Source organism: Mustela nivalis (genome assembly GCF_964662115.1).
Source record: "Mustela nivalis genome assembly, chromosome: 15".
Lineage (NCBI taxonomy): Eukaryota > Metazoa > Chordata > Mammalia > Carnivora > Mustelidae > Mustela > Mustela nivalis.
This window is the reverse complement of record NC_139034.1, coordinates 22,905,064-22,927,889: the sequence shown is the minus strand read 5'-3', so window position 1 is coordinate 22,927,889 and position 22,826 is coordinate 22,905,064. Positions and strand designations below refer to the sequence as shown.

General features: G+C 35.3%; 1 protein-coding gene across 1 annotated transcript; it reads right to left on the bottom strand.

The window, feature by feature from the left end:
• Positions 1-8,292: 8,292 nt before the first annotated feature.
• Positions 8,293-18,586, bottom strand: UFM1 (ubiquitin fold modifier 1). The gene is made up of 6 exons (XM_082700268.1): positions 18,460-18,586; positions 18,327-18,383; positions 14,988-15,045; positions 11,433-11,472; positions 10,392-10,424; positions 8,293-9,023 (listed from the first exon to the last, which is right to left on the bottom strand). Coding segments are annotated over exons 1-6 (258 nt in total). The 5' UTR covers positions 18,462-18,586; the 3' UTR covers positions 8,293-8,955.
• Positions 18,587-22,826: the final 4,240 nt, after the last annotated feature.

Sequence of the window (22,826 nt, the reverse complement as noted above, 5' to 3'; positions counted from 1 at the left end):
GATTGTATTTTGCTCCAAGTATCAGAAATTATTATAGTCTCGAGGTTCAATGGCGGCTTCCTAGGGGGAGCTGCTCTGAAGAAAGCTGCCGAGAGTGGTTTATTTAGAACGCCTCCAACAAAGAACCTCGGAGAGGCAATTAGTCCGCGCCTGGAATTTGGTAAGAGGAAGAAAATGATTACTTTGGCAGGCAGGATGGAAGTTCTTTTTCATACATGGCCTATCATATATATATATTTTCAATTTTACTGAAAAGAAAGTCTTTAGTGGCAGATTTTTTTTCTTTAAAGAACCTTCTGTTTTGAAGTCTCTTCAAGGAGCGGAAATGTACCTATAATTAGCTCTGCCGCTTCCATTTCCCATTTAATATGAAGTGTCCTGGTTAAAAGCTTCTCCCTGCTTACACTTTTTTATAGGGGATACTTTGGATACTCACACTTTTTTTGGGTACCAAATGGGTAGCTGAATGATGGATACAGTTTGTTGCATTATGAAAAGTAGTCTGGCTAACCGAAAAGAAAAACTTTTCATTTGTTTGAATGGTACGGTTGTATTCAGTTAAATATCCAAGCTAAAAGATCTTACAGATACAAACTCTCAGCCATTGTCAAAAACTCCAGCTGATGACTACTGGGGAAATAATCATGAAGGTGTCTGAATTATGGGCCAGGACTTCTGTTCCTTCAACTGTGGGTGGGCCTTTAGAGCATTGCTGTGCCTCTGTGTGTCTAGCCGAGGGCCTAAGGAAAAGAGAAACTCAGTATCACTGGCTGCGGTAGTCCTGTATCAGCATGGGAAGTGGATTGTTGGAAGAGACTAAGGTGAAATTTGGGGATAACAATGCATTTCACTTTCCCTTCCACTTATTCCAAAGGATTCAATTGACTTTTTAAATTATGGAGCTTTGGGGCACCTGGGTGACTCAGTCGGTTGGGCATCTGCCTTCGGCTCAGGTCATGATCCCATGATCCCCGATTCCGCTCAGGAGCTGAGATCAAACCCTTGTCGGGCTTCGTGCTCAGAGGGAAGCCTACTTCTCCCTCTCCCACTCCCTCTGCTTGTATTCCGTCTCTCTCTGTCAAACAAGTAAATCCAATCTGTAAAAACATTTAAATTATGGAGCTTTATTCATAAATTTCTGATTGCATCTGTGAATTGTATTCACTCATGCAAGGATTGCTTGGGGGCCGGGGCACATTTTGTAATTCATGAATTTCACGTATAGGCTTATCTGGGAAGCAGTGCCAGTAGCATGAGGTGGGCTATCATGGGTTGAATTGTGTCCTTTTTCAACTACCTGCAAACAAACAAAACAAAATAAAAAGATCTGTTGGAATCCTAACCTCTAGTACCCGAGAAGGGGATTTTGTTTGGAAATTGGGTCATTGAAGATATAATTAGTTTAGTTAAGATGAGGTCATTTGTGTTAGTCCTAATTCAGTATGCTGGTACCCTTAAAAAAGCAAAAATTAGAACAAAGAGACATAAAGACAGAGAGAAGAGGATGCAAAGAGACATGGAGCAGAATGCCATTAGGCCTGGAATGGATCTATCCTTCAGAGCCATCAGAACCCTGCAAACACCTTGATTTCAGACTTCTAGGCTCTAGAATTGTTTGTGAAATAGTGAATTTCTATTGCATAAGCCTCTCAGTTTCTAGTATTTTTTTAATGGCAAACTAATATATAGGCTTACACTTTAAAAATTGGTATTTCTTACTTTAGACATCATATCGTTTTACTGATACTAATTTGGTTGCTCTAGATATTTATTAAAAGAACAATTTCAGTTGAAACTACTAATTTGAGGATATCATTATTCTTACAGCTTACTTTCAGTGAAGTTTCTAAAAAGCCTTATTATGTACATCGTCTGTATCTATCCTACACTATATTATAGTAACTTATTTAAGCATCTGCCCAGCATGGTTCTTTGCTTATCACCAGCAGGGACCAAACAGATCAGGTTCTTGACTTCAGATTTCCTCCTGCTTCTTGGCTGGAACAGCAGTTGTGTCGAATTCAATTTCGAATTTCAAAACACCCTTGAGACACACCTACGTGAATTTACCCACTGCTCTTGTCACTTCACACCCCAAAATACCTACCATGCCTTGACCTTTCTATTACCCATGAGATTTCTGATAGTGGACGAGTCTTCCAGTTTAGAATTTCTAATTCCATCTTCATTCCTGATTTCTAAATTTTGCCTATGTTTGTCCTTCTCTGGTTACTACTTTGCTTCCTAGCCTTACCTTTTTTTTTTTTTTTTACTTCACATAGTTTCTTACCTATCCTCAAGTCTATTGATCTTGGCCTCAGGGATCCTCTACTCTTTACTAAAAGCCATTTAAATAATCTGGTGGAGGCTAAAGTTTTTAGTCCAAAGCTGTAATGGGGGTTTGTCAGGCTTTACACAAGGGATGAAAACATCCAATGAGACCTACAAAAGACGGCTAAAGTTCTAGAAACTGCTGCCCACACAGCCTGCTCTCCAAGCCTCAGGAGGATGGATTTTAATTCCAAAGGGGAGTGAGCTGGTCTAATTCATGTTCTCATCCTTGGTAAATGAATGACTGAAAAAAGAGATGAAAAATTTTCAAGTAGATAGCTATGAAGCGACATGAAGAAATATAGAGGCAACTATATTCATGTCACCCTCCTTTCTCACAGACTTCAAGGTACACTGCAGGGGGTTGGGTTGGAGAGGACAGGAGAATGAGGAAGAAGCGGAAAGAGAGGCAGAAAGGGGCCAGAGGGAGGCACCAGCTTTCCAGGGTTTGAACTAGGCTAAGGCCCCAGCACCTCCTCCCCCCAAGAAGCTGTGCAGTGCGTTGGCTAGGAGTGTATGTCCTGAGCCTGCACATGTGAGGCTTGACACCTTATTGGTTAGTAGTTGTAGAACCTTGGGGAAAGTACCAAATCTCGTTGAAAGATCCAGCTTCTTAGTAATCCAAAGTATGGTGAAAAGATATTATTGACCTCATAGACTACAAAAAGGATTAAATAAGAATGTAAAACATAAAACCTAGTGCCTAATGCATTTTAGAAACTCAAGAAATATTATTAGTTGTCCGTATGTACTTTTTAAAAGTACCAAATCTCGTTGAAAGATCCAGCTTCTTAGTAATCCAAAGTATGGTGAAAAGATATTATTGACCTCATAGACTACAAAAAGGATTAAATAAGAATGTAAAACATAAAACCTAGTGCCTAATACATTTTAGAAACTCAATATTATTAGTTGTCCGTATGTACTTTTTAAAAGGAAGAATAGTGATTTTTTCTTTATAATTTAGGTTTTAAGCTCAAAGTGCCATGTATAATTCTCTCACATACCAAGAAAATAAGTAAAGAAAAAATGATTTACTAATTCAACAATTTTTTTTAGGCATTTTCTAACTCTATGCTTAAACCGAGAATGCTGAGTAAAATAGTCTAGCAGATAATAATGGATCTATGGCAGAGGTCACAAAGGACTAAGACCTCTGTGACTCACTCATTTACTTATTAATTCCTGCGTAATTTGCACTCTGAAGGCTAATTCAGCGAGTCGTAATCCACCCATACATTTATCTAGAAAATCAGAGTCAAGTCCTTGAGACATCAAAATGTTTGTGGCACTGACAACACATACCACATACAGTTTATTTCTAAAACAGCTCATCAGTTGTAAATTGTACATTTAAGAATTAATTTATTAAATCCACAGTGTTACACAGCCAAACAAATATTGACATGATGTATCATCACAATATGCTCTCAATAACAGTTTTTACATTGCTAACGAGTTTTGCCAGAAAATCAGAGATTTATGCCAAAAACTGGCTCTCTGAATTTGTCTGCCAACCTTGGCCGCTGTTCTGCATCCAAAGACAAAATTACCACAACACCCTCTGTATAGCAAAGCAGATTATAGAGCCACAAACCTACTTCTCGAATGTTCAAAATTCTTTGTTGTGTGTGTATCTATATATACATATATACATATATACATATTCACTGAAAAAGAGTCTAAGTGTGTCCATACAGATTATTGAATGCTAAATTTTTCAAGCCACGTGAGATCAAAGGAATGTCCAAAAGCAACCTATGAAGTATCTTTTTTCTTTTTGGAAAAAATATTCCAATATAATTCTAGGAAAATGATAGCAAACATGTAATAATTTGCAGGGTGGACTATAACAATGCAGCCCTAGGAGCCAATCTCATTCTAACTTTGGACACAATAGCATAAATCTTGGCTTTCTTAACAGTAAAGAAAAAAAGAATAACACCAGTATTTGGCACAGAGATTAAGGATTAGATGAGATCCTTCTAGTGAAATGCCTCGCACTGTGCCCAGCACACTAAAAAAGGCCTTGATAAACATCTTTATTTCCACACAATTATATCTTTAGTAGATTTTGCTGGTTCTGAAATGTTTGGGAACCAAAGATAAGGAAGTCTTGATTATATTTCATCTCCAGCATTTACCAATTCCCATGATACAGTTAATAATTAATATATATTTGTTAAAAAATGGGAGAATCCTTTTCACTTTTAAAGGAGGTATTAATTCATTTCTGAGTCAAGAGTAAATTCTCTGCTACAAGAAATGGTGAGGAATATATTCATTAACCAAATATTTTAGCAAAATAAGTTATAAGGCATGAGTCACAAATTGTTGCAATTTTCAAAGTTTTTATTCATTTATGTAGTCTTTTGATCATAAAGTACTTATTATCTATTACAGGCAAGGTAATCTGGAGATCCTGTTTCAGTCACAATCTTGTGCTTTTATAAAATTTATACTTTAAATCAGAGACAAATTTGGTAACTCTGTATTTAACAATTGCTACAATGGGGGAACATCCGAAATGCAATGGTTGCTTGGAGAGTTAAACACCTAGCTCTGCTTGGGAGGAGTGAGGTTTTTCAGGAAGACCTCTGGAGAAAAGGAGCATGGAGGTGTGAGAACACAGTACAATGGAGATACTAAATATTTGTAGTTCAGTGTAGCTGCAGGGCAAATCAGTCATGGTAACAGAGGACTCTGAACATAGAGCAGTCCATGCAGGGTCTCACACGTCATATGGAGATTGGAGATTCAGTAGGATTTGGACTAGTGGAACTACATCATCGTATTTCCATGTCAAAACCTGCATTACAGCAAGTGTGAAGAAGGGTACAGAGCGATTAGAAGCTTTTCTAATAGCATTTAGGAGAGGATGAGGGCTTTAACTACAGTAATCTTGAGATAGATTTTGTAAATGGAATCAATAAAATCTTGTGATGGGTTTGCTAGGGTGAAAGAAAGGAAAAAAATTCTAATGAGTTCCAAATACCTGGTGTAGGCGATTTGGAGGTTGTAGCTAATATATTAGTTAGGCTAAACCTTTTGAGAATGTTTATTTCCAATGATGGTTTAATTATATAGCCTGATTAAAATAATTATTTATCTATCTCTAGTATTGTTAGAGGGTAGTTACAAAACTTCTGTATTGGGGGGGCTTATGGGCAACAGTCTTGTTGGAAGAGGTTACCAATCTTGTAGGTGCCTCTGCATGATACATAAAATTATAGGTGATGGCGCCACAGTCCTGTTCCCACTGTGCCAACCTAGTAGCACCAGAATCCTAATTATCTTCGACTTTTAATGACTTTACTTACTTAAATTTTAACATATTTACACCATCAAATTTATACCATGTATTGAAAAGTAATGCCATTCATGATTATTACACACATATTAGGTCCTCTGAAATAAGAATTGAAGTCCTAGACATTTTCTTTCATATTTTTAAATTTATAATTCAATACAGATACAGATTTGGTATACTGTGGAGGAAAAAAAGATACTAAAAAAATTCTCCTTGTCTGATGGAAAGAGTTCCAAAGTCATAAAAGGGATCAAATTCAAATCTCAACCTACTTAAACCTTTCTTCTTCTGTAAAATGGGGTTAATAATTTGGAATTGTTGGGAAGAATGAGGGAGCATATCTAAGTATTTGACACATAGTAGATGAGTTCAATACATTTGGGTAAATTACATATGTAAAACACATACATGTGTACATACATATGTAACCACAAACTGTATAGTATGTAAATATACATATGTATATAGACACACACACACATGCACACATTTACCTGTGTAAAAAATCTACCACTTTGTAAAGGGCCTTGGGAACACTTAACAATCAATTTAGAATTGCTCCATTAAAGTTATTTTAATACTTCCAGGTTCAAAAATATTTCAATGCCTTGGGTAAAAGACAGTAGATATTTTTAATATCTTAATGTGGGGAAAAGGGGCCTTAAAGGGGGACTGAATTTTCTTGCCATTAACTTTTCTTTCAAATAACTAGTTTTAAGAAATAAAATATCCACGAAAACGACTGTACTTGCAACACTTTAAAATGAGGTTTTACTACCAGTGAGAGAGACTGTTAGCTAGTACCTCTGCACTTAGCTACTAGAGAACCAAGAAGTGGGATGTACACTTCCAAGGTTCTAGAACATATCCTAGTCAGTTTGACACCTGACACCTTGGACTTATTTTTGTTCATCTACAAAGTGAAAAGGTTGGCCTTATCATTTTCAAACAGAGCTGCACAAGAGGAATCACCAGGAATCCTTTTTATAAACAGAGATTGTTCTGTGACATACCAGATTTAAGGATTCAAAACCTTATGGGTGGTTTCTAGAGATCCTTATTTTTAACTAAGTGGCTCTGATAATCACTTAGGTTTGGAACCTACTGGCCTACCCAATTACTATGATCTCTCTTTTTTATTCCTGAAGGACTGGCATTTGGAAGTATATATTTATTTCTATGACCTATGGGATTCTTCATCTTTGCACCCCACCCCCCACCTTTTTTGGCAACATTTGTGATACACCAGCTCAAAAGGTATGCTGATCAGATTTAATAATGAAATAAGAGTAGACAATACAGTTTACAGTATGACAAATGTATTTTCATATGATATTATGTACCAATAATGTATTTAAACAAAATATGATTACTTCAAAATATTCTGCACAAAGAACTTACAGATCACATTTATTTAATAACAAAATGTCCAGTTCTTTAGGAAAATGCGTTTAATTTAAATGTGTTTAATTTACTACAACAAAACTTTCAAAACCAAAGAAGAAAAATATTAAACAAATCACTTTATGGCACAGGACACCATAACTTACATAACACAGCAGGCAGATTTCGTTGTGGAAACAGGATGAAGGAAGTCTAAATTTAAAAATTAACAGAATGGGTATTCATAAATTTCTGGTTAACTGAGGCTTAATGATGTAAAAAACCTGGGGTCTTTGAGTTTTGTTTAGAAAAATAAAAACTTCCCCAAATTTTAGAAGCATACTTTTCTACCTTCACGATTTAGAATCTTATGTTCACTTGTCAAATATATGACAACAACTGGTTGATTTCCTAAACTTAACTACCAATGTCACCCTTGAGATACTGACCCGGTTACATCTCCTTACACATTTTTTTCCCAATGAACCTAGTAGGGCCTATGACAGGGAATATAATTGAAACACACTTAGATAAAAATTGGTCTTAAGAGATACTTTATTCATGAATAAGTCAGCATGTACTTATTGAAAGCCCATTACACTTCCAGGTCTAGAAAGAGCACGACAGACACAAAGCCTGCCTCCAGGGAGCTCACCATCCGGGATACAGCAGGCCAAGCACTGGATCTGAATCACTATGAGCCTTCCTTTCATCTTTTCAAGATCTGCATAGATATTAATTTCCTCTGTAAGGGTAAATAAACTCTTCCCTTATGCATATCATTCTTTAGATTATCATAAGGGGAATTCTGAAGTCTGTGTGTTGACAAAGCCTACACTTTGCTTTCTCTAATTGCCTTCTGAAATGTCATATATTTTCTTTTCCCCTTCAGTTCTCCACAACACACACTGCACTTCTGCCGATCCAGTTGGCTTGTTCTGTGATGCTCTCCTACAGCTTTCTGTTCCCCTTCATTGTGTCTTCTGTTTCTTTCCTCCTTACCAGAAAACTGGTCATTGGGGTTTCCCTACTTCCTCACTTCTTAATCACTTCAGTGGCTAAACTTAACACCTCCTTAAATGCTGGGTCTTTAATCAGTATAATAATCAGCATTTTCAATCAGCATTTCCTAGAGCTCTGTTATGAATTCCAGATCTTTCCAATACCCTTTTCCTGAATGTTATTTAGAAATACTAGCCTCAATAACACAAGGGTTTCTTGAGGTTGTTTTAAAGGTTGTATTCAGAAACTGATAAAGAATACATAACTCAGCAAAGAACGGTTCTACTTTATTCTGAATTCTTACCAAGTACTGGATTCTGCAAGATCATAGTTAAAACTCTTTGGTGTGGGACATCAATTTTACACATAAGGGCTAGATCAAAAAATTCAATTTTGGGGTCTCTGATATAGTTTGAAACTTAAAAAAACCTAAATGACAAAAAGATAGTTACGTATTGTTATGTCTATATCCTTTATCATGAGCATACAATTAAGAATCAACTATTTTTAAGTGCACAAGTCAGACGCCATCAAGCAAACTGCCATGTATGACCCGCAGTCCATTTAAATTTTTAACGCAAATAGGAAGATTCAGTAAACTTTAATTTTCCAAATGTTCTCAGAAAGAGTTATCAGAAGCATCCACCACTTACAAAACACAGCTGGATAATCCACTTAGCCCGAATTAACTATCTGTATGTGTTGTGAGGTAGCGATGACAGACTATGGTCTTCTGTGGAGATGGTACCCTCTACACATAGCAGTCCCTCTTCACAGGACGCGTGTGAATAACAAGAAGGGACAGAGTCACCCTTCATTATTTCATCAGCTACTGGTGTTTTCATCATGTTTTAAAATGCCTGACTTCAGTTTTACAACAATACCAATATTTATTTGGAAAGGTCATCCTATGTTCCAAGTAGCAGATATTAACAACTTCCAACACGATCTCTAGGAATAATCCGCAGTTCTGAACCATGCTTTAGGAAAACATTTCCTACACAAACAAACAAAATACAAAGTTATATATTTAAAAAATGACAAGTTATCCTAACATTCCAACAATGATCATAATATATACAAAAAAGTATAAACTAAATAGGTACAGAAGCTCAAATAGCTTCAGACTAACTCCATGCTTTAAGGCTTGTTCCCATTTCTCTCACATCTTCATAACCCAACCAAATTTCTGAAAATGTTAAATATCACTAGCCACAAAAATGCTAACACATACACTCAGCAAACAGCAATGTAATTTAATCATCAATACTTGCTAATTCAATATACAATAAAATATCTAAGGACAGAAGAACAGTAAATCTAAATTACCACAAATGACAAAGTTTAGCAACCTGATCTGACCTCTCTTTGCTCAATTGCTTGCTGAGATTTTCTTCATGGCCCATGATATGCACAATTCAACTTTTAAGGGTAATACAACAGGCAGCATGTTACAATAAGCAGTAACTCGAATTAATATAAACTACTGAACATTTCTACAGTAAGAAGAAATAAAACCTTTAAACCCAATTTTAAAGATATCTCTACAATAAAATGCTTCATGATTTTCAATTATCTTTTTAATAAAAAGGATTATATACTTAAAACTACTGATTTAAGTAAAAACAAACAAACAAACTACAATTTTAAATCACTCTTTATTTTCTAGATGGCTAAATTTCAATTCCAAGGCCTTATGATGACAATATAATTTTGTTATAATATGGAAGTACTTTAGAATGATTTAAACGTAACTACTGCTCAAATTGAGATCACATTAAAGTATGCTTAATTATAAAAACACTGTAATTAGATTATAAGCCAAAAAAAGGTGCATCTAAAAAATACAAAATTACCTATCAAGAAGTTTAAGATTACTTTTATTTTGCCTGCTTATCAGAACATCAACGTACAGCAAGCACTGTGTAATACTAAGTTTGAAGCTCTGAAAGCTCTCAGGGCTAAGCCTCCTGAAATATTAACTGACTGTACTTTTTAAAAAGAACGGTTAACAGCTAGCACTTACTGAATGCATACTATGGACAATAATGCAAACTTTTAAGCACTTCTCATGTACTATCAAAATCATTATTCCCATAAGAGTATGATCTTACCATCACTTTTTGTTCCATGTATTAAACACCTTTAATGCTTCCTTGTAGCCGAAAGCATATATTTATCTGATACCCCCAAGGAAATAAATTATTGCTCAGAGACATAGCTAAGGACTCCTATGTAATCCCTAAAAAATAACTATTATCCTAGTAAAAATCCCATCTAGTTGAATCAGAATGAGCCACATGTTCAGTATCAAATGACATGCACAGCCCCACCCACACCTTCTGAGTTTCAGACAAATACTCACCAGCAGTCTGGGCAGGATTTATTCCTATTCCATCTAGAAATTAAGTCATAAAATTATCTAAGTTGTTTATTTCTAAAGCTAAAATGGTTTAACAGTAATAAGAGATTTGCTGCTATGGGATATATAGGCACAAGCCAAACAATTTAAATCTAAAAACAGGAATGACAAATCTTTCAGCTAAGTTACCTATTGAAATCCATTACTATTACCCACTTACACACACTGCTAGATTGGACAAGAGCAGCTGTCAATGCCATGATCCTGATAAATTCCACAGAAGACAGTATATTCTATAACACAACATCCAGTGAAAAATACAGTCAAAAGTACCTCAGGTATGTCCTTAATCATTTACATATTGCTCCCGACGCATAAAATCTTAAGGCCAGGAGAGCCCACAAAGTCATTTAATTCAAGTTGCAGTGACATCTGATGAAAGTTTACAAAGCATTTTCTTAACAGCTCATTTGTAAGCCTAAAACTTTCCAGAAAGTAGACTGGCTTTCTTTTCAGGTATAGAAACACCTCAATTTGACAGCATACGGAATGTTTCAGAATGAGAAATTCTGTCATATATAAACCATCACAATTATTACTTGTATTCTAAGATATTCAGAATTTAAACTGTAGATCTAATTGAATAAAATCCTCATTATTTCAAGCTTATAAGAAAGAGTTTACTGCAGGAAAGCAATAAAATGCTATAGGAAAGGTACTCTGCCATTTAACTTCCTATATTCAAAAAGTACCTACAACTTATTAAAAAACAATGCACCTTGTTAAATAAAGGGAAAGATAATTTTTACTAATAATTTGGCATGAATTGGTAAGGACACAGATACTGTGAAGTGCTATACTATACCAGAAGCATAAAGAATTGAAGAGAGCTCATTATGGACAATAACCTTGACTTAGTGTTTACAAAAAGGCCAAAGTGTTGATATAAATTTTGGCGTTTTTGTATTTAAGTCAATTTTAATTAATTTGCTTTTTAAATAATTTCTCTAGCTCTGAAGTAATAGTTTTAAAATGAATTCTTACCATTGGTAATAATTGCACTTGTTGCTGCAGGAACTTTAAACTAAAAAGAAGAAAAAGGAAAAAAATTATTTTTTATCTTTATAAACATTTATGTAAAAATATATATTTATATACATAAACTATAAAAGATGGTTAGCAAGGATGGGATACATAAAATCAACTCTATAATCCTAAATATGATTTATCTTTTAGGACAATGTCAACAAAGAAAATAACACAACCGGCTTATACTTAATGAACAGTATCTTTTTCTAAATACTGCATTTCCCTGCATCTAGGACATAAAACATTACAAAAAAGTTAAAACACTATCAATAAATATATTCTTTCAGACTTGGGCATGTTAGTTTTATCATATATAACTCTCTTATCTAACTGAAAATAAAACAATGGCTTAGAACATTCCTAAAATTTCTCTATAGAAACACTAAGGTCAAACAAATGCTCTCTTGTGTTTAATGGAAGATGAACCAAAGCTCACATTCCTTCCTCAAATTCTCCTATGAATGTATTGCTGACTTAGATTTCACAGGATTGCAATAGTCTAATTGTGCCACCAGGAAATAACAACTAAGGTCAAGTAGGTGCAGATGATGTCCATTAGACAATTATGTGACTGCTAAATGGCTAATAGTGAGAGTAAGACTTCATTAATCTACTTCCAGAGGTGTAAAAAGATGCGTTTTCTGAATCAATAAAATGTGGTATAGAACTTATTGGTAGCTAAAGGGAGAAGTCTCTTAATTCCTTAGAGACCAGCAGTTGTCAAAATGTGTTCATGTACTCATAAGTTCATTCATTCTTCTAACTCGTAAGTTCATTCATTTACCTAACAAATCTTTATTAAGTACTTCTATGCTAGAGACTAGTTTTATAGATATTACAGTTGAGTTTTATGATCAAATAAATTTGTTGCAGCTAATACAGTTTATTTAATGTCAAGAAGGATTTGGTGAATGAAGTATTTCCCATACTCTTTCGGCCAGAGATTCTAGTTTTTCATGGTTTTTGTTGTTTCAGTGGTTCCAGTGGTCTTGGAAAAGTACTCAGGGAAATGCTGCTCCAGGTATTTATAATGGTCACATATACATAGTTAGGAAAAACAACTGAAGTTTATTTTAATAAACTTTAAACTTTTTTAAAAGTTTATTTTAATTTATAAATTAAAAAATTAGGTTTTAAAATAAAAATTTATGCACAAGAACATAACATGTTACTGGATTATGTACCTAATAAACACATAATTTTACTGTCCAGATGGTACATTTTTATTTGTAAATGTCCTTTTAAGGAATTAAAAAAACATAAATAAACCTAACCTAAAGTAACTTCAAAATATGCTTTAACATTAAAATACTTCAAGAATTATTTATAGAGATTGCAATACTTAATAAAACTTTGAGCAAATACCCAAATTAATTATAGGACACCTCAGATATCTAAAACTTGAGCATTACAAAGTTTCTAGGTACCCTACTGGGTATCTTATTTTTTGATTATGTCCATTTTAGGATAAGCTATGCATTTGTAGTCACAGCCATATAGTGGCAGCGTATTTATAAACATTAAAAATAAGCAACTGCTGACATAATTTTTCCCTTTTCCAGAATGTAGAAGCAACAGTTAAGGAGACATCTGGGGAAGCATCACTAGTGATGTAAAATTCAGCAACTATTATGTTCATGCTACACTACTGACAAGTTTTCTTCTGGATGCAAAGTATTTCATGCTCCTAAATGTTCATTTCTTTCCTTTCTCAGACCCCCCTAATCTTTTAATTTAGAATGTTAAAAGGCTATTCTCGGGTTTTTGACAACTCACTACTTACACTTACTTAAACTAATTCTTAGTCCTATTGGGGAATTTTCTTACTTTTTAAAAAATATTTTATTAGGAATTTAAATCCACAGGTTCAGTTTGTCAACACTTGTCTTCACTGTAAGAGCCTATGTCTCATCTTATGAAAGGCCCTCTCATTGCTGCCTCAAAGTCATAACCTTTCTAAATGTATAGTACCCACAAATTGTAAGTTATAAGCTATATTAAAACCTCAATAAATATACACAGTAATGTGAAATTTGTAAATTTATTTTCTATTGCAGGTCTGTTATGTTTTATACTTTTACTAGAAGACCAAGATCACAATGCCTTTGCCTTACAAAAAACATATATAACTACAAAATATAATAATAAAAAATTAATGATAACTGAAATTGACCTACTTTTTAAATTGTAATTTGTGGGATCTCTCCTATTCCCCAGGGCCAGGAAAGTTTCCTACAGGTGATCTGTGCAGCAGAAAGTAATGCTAATGCTGTTTCCTAGCTCTTTTTAGTTATTCTTTTTTTTTCTTTTTAGTTATTCTACATGGGTGAAAAAGATAAACACTGACTATAAAACAAGTACTACCACTTTTCAGTTTAATTCTGAAGGAATGATAAATAATGTTAGTGGTCCTGGACAATATCTCTCTGTAAATACTGATGGGTTGACTGATTTTTCATTAATAGCTTAAATTCAGGATAGGATTATGGATTAAGCTAGTTTATTTAGGTACTAAAATTATTATTCTGTGACTATAAACTTTTTTGAAGATTCTGAATCAAAACATTTGGCATTTGGATTTGAGTTACTCTAGATTTGTACAGCACTTTCAACTTCACAAAATACCATAAAGGCAATTATATTTTTCCTCAAAATCATTTAATCAGACAGGAAAGATGGATATTAATTACTCCAATTTTACAGGATATGAAATTTGAAGAAAAGAGAAATTAAGAGGCTTGTCCATGTCATACATATAATTAATGACGCAGTTAAGTCTCTCAAATCACATTTTTGTGCTATTTCCACCAGACCAAGCTACTCTTGTAGTGTTATGCCCAAAGAGTTGTTTTATGGATGCATCTGGTAACTCTGGATGAAAAAAAAAAAATCTTTTTTTTAGAACCAAAAACCTAAGAATGTTTTAAAAGACTATGCAGTTGACAGGCTCAAACAGAAAACTTGAAAAATATGATAAAGACATTAAAAAATTTCTAATTCTTTAATCAAAATGAGTAACAACAGGTGTACAGATTACACTGTAAAATGATGTTGCTGGTTAAAAAAATTCCCATATCCTCATATCCCATATCCTCAAACCTTCCCATATAACTTTTCCTTATAATTTTTAATTGTTGCATTAAATAGAGATTTGTTTAACTCATTCATCCTACTTCTATAAATCTTAACTTTTACTTATGTTGGTAAGTAGGGCTTAACTCTTTGATAGCATGAACCTAGTAATGAATTCACATGGATGTGGTGGGTCAAAGTACATCAAAAATTTAGACTTTTTTTTTTTTTTAAAGATGTATTTGAGAGAAAGAGCAGGTGGGAGAGGAAAAGAGAAACTCAAGCATACTGGGGGCACAATCACAAGACCCTAAGACCAAACTGAGCTGAAACTGAGTCAGACACTTAACCGACTATGCCATCCAGGTGCCCCCAGACTTTTGAAAAAGATACTGCTAAACTACATTCCACACAGGTTGTTCTAATTTCTATACTTACTTCTTCTGCTGCAAACTTTAAGACTGCTGTGAAAGGTGTACTTTCAGGAACACTAAGTCTGCAAGAAGAATGAAAAAGAATTTTTTAAAAAACTGATTATTCTTAAAGCCCCTCGTTCCTTATTTTGGCTAATGTAGTAGAGCTGGCCAAAGCTGTCTTTTGAGGCTGAAGATTGTCTACTTTGACTGCACACTCTGTTAATTAACTTTAAAATGACAAAAAAAAAAAAAAGAGCAATTAATTTCATAATTGAGAGAATGTCTACAGTTCCACCTAAAAATTAAACTATATAGGTGAGACTTAATATATTTTGATACAGAGAGGTCTAGTATATAGGCTGCTGCTTGTTTCCAGAAATGGATTTCAAAAAGTCAAATCTCTCCTTAGCTGTCAGTCCACTTTACCATCTCCAGTCCAAATACCTCTTCACCTGATGCATCAAAGTCACCATTTTCATTGTAGAGTCCAGCTTAACCTCTTCAGGAACCTTCTAGTGTTTCTAGATTTTAATAATCAAGTCTGAAATAGTAGATTAAATTATGAAAATGAATATGTTTACTATGATAAAATGTGAAGTGACTTTCTACCTTTATATCATCATTAGAAAAAAGGGCTTAAAACAATCTGAAATAACATTTTGGAGATGTAATGTGTGATTTTGTTATTAACTTGTGTCAAGTATACGAAAGATTACTGATAAAAGGTCAATCTGTATGAATTTTCCAATTTAAAAACTGAAAACAGAATTGACATTATACCCCAAGATAACACTTAAAAACACAGAAAGAGGTTAAAAAAATATAAAAAAAAATTCCTAATGTGAAATAAAAAAAAATGATTCAAGACTGTAAAACAGATTATCTTTAAAGCAGAGAAATGGCTGGTAATCTAACATTTCTCTTTGAATACTTGTCACCACCGTATTGTGCTTTAACATTTTAATAAATTATCCTGTAATACCTTAGGGATGTGTCCCATTTCTTCCATTAGTTATAGATTACTGAATATAAAAATCACTAGCTACCACAACACATTATAATGACTTCCAGTAGAAGAAGCGTGAGTCAAAGGTATATTTAATTCATCCCATATATTCATTTGATTTAACATTTCTATAACCTAATGGTACTACCAAGAGTGAATTTATCAAAAAACAAAAGACAAAACAAACAATAAAAACTCTGACATCCCCCAGAATAAATCTGGAACTGTTAACATCTTTTTTAGAATTCAACTATTAGTAATGTTAGAAACTCAAGGGACTTTTTTTTTTTTTTTTAAATCAAAGCACACATTCACTGGCTTGGCAAGTGAAAAGTGATACTAAAAAGTCAAAGTGTGTTCTCCCACAATTTTTAAAAAATTGCATTTAACAGTACTCAAGTACTAGTTACCAATTACTCTGAATAGGATACACAGCATATTAATCTTACACACATGCACACATTACACCTATTTTATATACACACACACCCATACACAGATTATACATACACACATACTACATAAACAACAAACAGTAGGTGCCTATCATATTTATTCAGTCACCAATATTAACTGAACTGGTACAAGGTTCCAGGCACTCTTACAGATACTACCGCTGCCCTGCTCTGTCCTTTCTCCCTCCATCTTACTTTTTTCTTAGATATTTATATGGTGATGAGAATAACCCAGTATAAAGGGAGAAATCAAAGATGATAAGGAGACAGGGATCTCTGGACTCCATCTACTTTAATCTTGAGAAGACTAAAATAGACGATACCTAGAGCCCAAGTGGTACAACTGGCTTTTCATAGGAATAAGGTCAGGTTATCCTTTCTAACGGGATGGTGGACAGAAATTATGGGTTTATAGACATAGCAGTAGCTTCACATATGTGATGATGGAAAGACAAATTTTCCTCTCATAGCTTCAGAGAAAGGGAAAAGCACTGTGGGAAGTATGAAGACTTTTTTTTTTTTTTTTTAATCCTCTTAGAGAATGAAAAGAAAAATAAGCAAACTTGGGAACTATAGCAGAGCGTTAGGTACTACTGAACATAGTTATGAATTTTACACAAAATCCATCAGCCTAACTGTAATTTTCTCTAAAGACATTCAGCTATGTACAGAGATTACAGCAGCTGCGTGTTCAGAGTTGGTGTTTCACCAAGCAAAACACACTGAGGAGAGGAGGACACCAGAGATGAGGTCAGTGGACCACTAGACAGAGTGGACCATGGACTCTGAGAGAGTTAGAAAAAGAATTGGGTAAAGCGGGGGAAGAGGGTAGTGGCAGATGTAAAAAGCAGTCTGATCAATGAATTAAAAGAAACATTTTTTTACGGAAGAAATATTAGAGCACATTAGATACAAGAAGACAATGTAGTCATTCACAAGAGCCTACTTAAAAATGACACCTTGGCTGGAGCAGTTACTGAAGAAGACCTTAAGGTTTTAGCCTGTAACTGTGAATATGTGAGATAAGGTGAAAAATATTCATGTGTGTGTGTGGGGGGAGCTTTAGGGTAGGCGTTGCAGGGGTCACAGAGTTAAGTCACTGAGGCCGATGACAACTGTTAACAGTATGGTTAAGGAGGTCTCAGTATTAGTTGTATTAATTATGCCTAAAATCCTACTCACGTCTTGTCTTTTGCTGCATTTTATGCGACTTCCAGATGCAATAACCTCAATCATGTTTATCTAAGAAAATTCCGGATGACTACGTAGTTAAGCCTGTGCCAAACCATCATTCAACTGCTAAAGGAGAAAAAAGGGCCTCCCGTGGAGTAACTGGCCTATGTCTGCATTTCCCGTATCTGCTATTCACACTTTATTAAATCCCAACATACGAAGTGTATGATTTGAGGCTCATTACTTTGTGACGCCCGACTGTTGAGTCCCCCACACAGGAATCAGAAGCCGGACAGTGATAAACGTTCAAGTAACTACAGACTCTCAACTGGGTTGTCTTCCCTACTTCTGTAACAGCTGGTCAACGCGGCTAAAGGCCTTTGCAATCAGGACTCCTTTAAGGAACACAGCAATTCATCAGAGCCGTCTACACGTCCTCCAGCTCCAAAACCCACCCATGGAGTCCCGAGGACGGGTCACCTATCAGCAGCAACATTCCGGTCACACGCCCCTGCTCCTTCGCACCGACGGAAGTGGACACTCAGCGGGGCAGGCGCTGGATGTCTCCTTTCAGGCTCGGGCGGGATGGGGGAGGTTTCAGGAAGAGCGAAGGAGGGACGAAAGGGACGGGATACAGCCTGCTTGGGCGTAAGAGGATCTGAAGGCCAGCCTGGCCCCCACCCCCCGCCCCCAGTCCGCCAAGGCCCACGGCCGCCAAATTACTCACACTTTGTAAGGCAGCCGCGGGTCCGACGTCAGCGTGATCTTAAAAGAAACCTTCGACCTGAGGAGGAGAGCGGGAGAGAGTTAAAGTCGTGCAGCGGGACCAGGGCTTAGGATCAGGGTCAGCAAACACTTACATGGTGAGGCCGCTCCGGGAGGAGACCCCAACCAATTCCGCGTGGACTCCCACTTCCTCTGCTCTGCCCGGGAACGTACCGCCCCGCTCAGGTCCACGTCTCCCTCAGCAATCTGGGGGCCTCCAAAGTTGCTGTCGTCTAAGGCAGTGCCTGAAAATAGGTTCCTCTCGTTCGTGCCAATAGGAGCCTCCAACTCACAAAGAGCAACTGATTTTACATTTTAAGCCCTGAGACTAAAGCATGGATAGGATGAAAGAAAGTATTTCTAACTGCGGTTATATTCTGTCGTATTTTCAGTCAGGCAATATAAATGTGCGTAGAAACGGCAGGACTCTAGGTCCCAGCTGGCAGGTTGGGGCGGAAGTAAGAGCACAGAGTAGGCGTGGCGAGGGGCGGGAGAGAGACGGGGCTAGAGCAGTGTTCCACGATGTTGCTAAGGCAACCTGTTCTTGGAAAAAACTGGACTGTTGAGATCAAGAAACTGGAATCTTCATCCCGCTTTAGTGTTCGTATTCTTCTGTCTTCCCAGCAGTGCAACACTCTTAAATCTTGTATTTCCAGTTTTCCCCTTTAAAACTTTACAATACCGACGTCTGACTAATTTCAACAGACACCGGAGTTATCAAGTTGGTGAGAAAGGCAAGATCTCTGTGTTAGAGGAATTTGGACTGTATGTAGATGGAAAGAACAATTCATGAACAGGATTCCAATAGTTTGTTATGTAGTCTGATCAGAAGTAGGTGCCGATCATCAGCACATTTATTCAATTAGTAACAAACTTTGAATTATTTCTATGTGACAGGCAGTAAAGCTACATACTGGGGACGCTGAAATGGGAAGATAGGCAGGTGCCAACCCTCTACTATCTAACAGAAATTCTTGTATGTGAAGACAGACTGAATGCCCTCCAAATCTAAGCATCTGTGTTTGCAAAATAAAGATCCCTCTCACAATGTCTGTAATGCCCTTTCTGAGAAATAGTGCAATGAATGACAAAATAGGAAACAGGTGAGTACTAAAATAACGAGGAGAGCTAGTTAATTTTTAAGATATTGTGTTAGATTTTTAAGGAGAGATATCTAAGAGGAATAGGGAAGCAACTGCAGGAGGAATCTTAAAGACCCAATTTCTGTAATTCTGTATCTGTATCTGTCACCCTGGGGTGACAGCTCCCCAGGGCGAGAGTGCTGACTCTGATTTAGGAAAGAAAGGCTTTGATGTTCTCGTGACACTCACTGTGTTCTTCACTTATAAAAATTCAGGTCTTGCCATAGACAGCTGGAGGCAAATGTTGATGGATAGATTTGGGGATTGAAGGTATAGCATTAGTAGCTGAAACTACGGGATTAGTTGGTATGACTGAGATTTTTGAGGATAGCCATAAGAAGAAAACTACTGATTGTGTCTACCTGGTGTCAGATAGCCAAACAATGAAGAGATTAAAGTATATACTTTACAGTCTTTATTTCTAAAAATACATGTATATATTTACAACAGTATTTGCATCTTGTTATTTATAGTTTTATTTCTGCTCATACATAAAGACATGTCATAAAATCCTGAAGAGAAAAAATATTTTGTTTAGTTTTTATTGTATTTACAAAAAGTAGTGAAGACAAGATTTAATTCAAGGCAGTATGACTTTAGTACTCACATTTCATTGTCTCTTTAGAAAACATATTAATATAATATATTATATCAAAAGGACAAAGGGAAAACATTGTGTTCAAAAGATATTGAAAAGTACTTATTCTTAAATGTTTAGAATTCCTTCCCACCTCAATAGCTTAAACCTCCTTCCCATATATTTGTATCCTCAGAGTCACAGCATAATTTCTGGAGCCTTCTGTGTTTTATTCTCTTGATACAAGAAAAGAATTGATAAGTAAATTATTTATACTTAATATTTTTTGTTCTTTTTAACTTTGCTAGGACATCTAGCAAAATTTGGCAAATATATCAGAAAAAGAACCTTATTTACTGAAACACTGAAGTGCTGAAGTACATTTAATGACCATAAACAAAAGCAAACTCTGGGTTTTAGGAGGTAATTGGCAAATGCAACATTTTAAGACAAGGAACAGCATAAATGGCCTAATGTGTTTCAGAAGGGATCCAATTAGTATCATGTAGAGGCAGAAATGATTATAGAGTACACAGTATGACCATATTAGAACCCATTAAATATAAATGAAATATAACAGCAGCGCCTGGGTGGCTCATTGGGTTAAAGCCTCTGCCCTCAGCTCGGGTCATGATCCCAGGGTGCTGGGATCAAGCCCCGCATCAGGCTCTCTGCTCAGCGGGGAGCCTGCTTCCTCCTCTCTCTCTGCCTGCCTCTCTGCCTCCTTGTGATTTCTGTCTGTCAAATAAATAAATAAATCTTTAAAAAAAATGAAATATACCAATGTTCTGTTTACAAAGCATATAAATTTCTCGTTATTAGAAAGGAATTGGAGGGAAATTAAATTTGTATAAGAACTAAAAAGATTTGCTTATGTAGTCATAAAAATCCTTATCAGCATATCTGTAACCAGCTTTAAATAAGATAGAAAGCATCATATTTGGAAGCAAAAAAACCCCAAAAAACCTGCCTTCCTAACTTTTTTGCCCTAATTTGACTATATTTATTTTATATTTATGATTATAAATAAAATCTCCTGATATTCTAATTATGTAATCCTGAAAGGTTTTCACTGGGATAAATCTGAGGATCTTTTACTCCAAGCATTTCCTATTATAGGGAACAAATTGTAGTCTGGCCAATTGATAATGAATGGATATTTTTACAGTTTAATTTGGTTGTTTTTTAAAATTGTCTTTACTCTTCCTACAGTCCTCTATGGGACAGTGATATCACTGGGTCAGTGATAATAATAATGGCTCAACATTTATGAAGATTAACCTCATGCTAAATATTATCTTCAACATTTAGTATAAGGGGAATCACATTAAACTTCGGATGCCCTTAAGTTATTAATCAGTGACAAGAAACCTTAAATGGGAGAGTTGATCTGGTAGACAAAAGTACTTGGGAATATTTAAATGCTATGTTGATCATAATATAAGGACTATAAGTTTACATCCCTGAGAGCCAGAGAATGATGAAATATAGGAGATTAGAGCCTGGTAAGGCCAAGCAAAGTCCTTAGAGGAGATCACAGCTCTAAATGTGCTGCACATGATTATTTATTTATTTATTTATTTTGATTGAGAAAGAAAGAGAAAGAGCCAGAGAGACTGGGTAAGAGATAGGGGGAGGGGCAGAGGCAGAGGGAGAGAATTTCAAGCCAACTTCTCCCAGAGCATGGACCCCATACAGGGCGCTGATCTCACCACCCTGAGATCATGACCTGAGCCAAAACCAAGAGTCAGATGCTCAGTGATGAGCTACACAGGACCCTCTTGTGATTCCATACCCTTCCCAAATATTTCCTGAAATTAAATAAGGGGAAAAAAGGACTTTTCCTATGATGGTCATTGTTGGACTATAAGCCTTATAAATGTGAGACCTAATCACCAGACTTGGAATATTTTAACTACAGAATTTGTAAAATACTTTCATATGAGAAAACATTTTAAATTGTAAAAAAAAAAAAAAAAACTATAGCAACAAAACAAAATAGGAATTTACCAGTCTTGTATAATTAAATTTTCTCTCTAAATATTGTGCAAATTATTTGTTTAATGGGAACATTACTTGTTAAAAAAAAATTAAAATAACCTTTGACAGATTTCTCCAAAGACAAGATTATGGTTTCTTCTATATATATATATATATCTATATCTATATCTATATCTATATATATCTACATATATATATATATTTACTCATTTTTATTCTTCCAATAGCTATGAGGTTAGTACTATTAATATTCCACTTGTAGAAGAAGGAAGTAGCACACTAATTAAAAGACTTATCTGAAATTTAAGTAAGTGGTTAAAATGAGATTAAACTCAGATATCTGATATTAAAACTCGGTTATATTCACCACAAGAGTTTAAGGATCTGAGCCATATCCTTAGCTAGTACGCAACAATACTTTGAGGTAGCAAATATTGTTCTCCCTCTTTCACAGATAAGGAAATTAAGAGAAACTAATTTTTTCCAGGTCACCAAACTAGTAAAGTGCCAGAGCTGGTATTGGAACCCTGGCAGTTGGATTAAGAGCCTACGCTTTTCAACATGATATGCCACAAATCTATGATCGCTTATTTATAAATATTACACTTAGATCATAGATACTTTGTTTTTCCCACTTCAGTCTTGAAGTCAGTTAGATTTCTTATCCTGTGTCAAGTTTAACAATAGTTATTCTTCTCATATAATTGTAGAACCGGTTTATATTATGTTGAAAAGGAATTCA

Coding starts and splice junctions, on each gene's coding strand:
- UFM1 (XM_082700268.1), bottom strand. Junction 15,046..18,326: donor CCGCGGCTGCCTTACAAAGT/GTGAGTAATTTG, acceptor TTCTTCTTGCAG/ACTTAGTGTTCCTGAAAGTA. Junction 10,425..11,432: donor AAGTGCAATTATTACCAATG/GTAAGAATTCAT, acceptor CTTAATTTCTAG/ATGGAATAGGAATAAATCCT.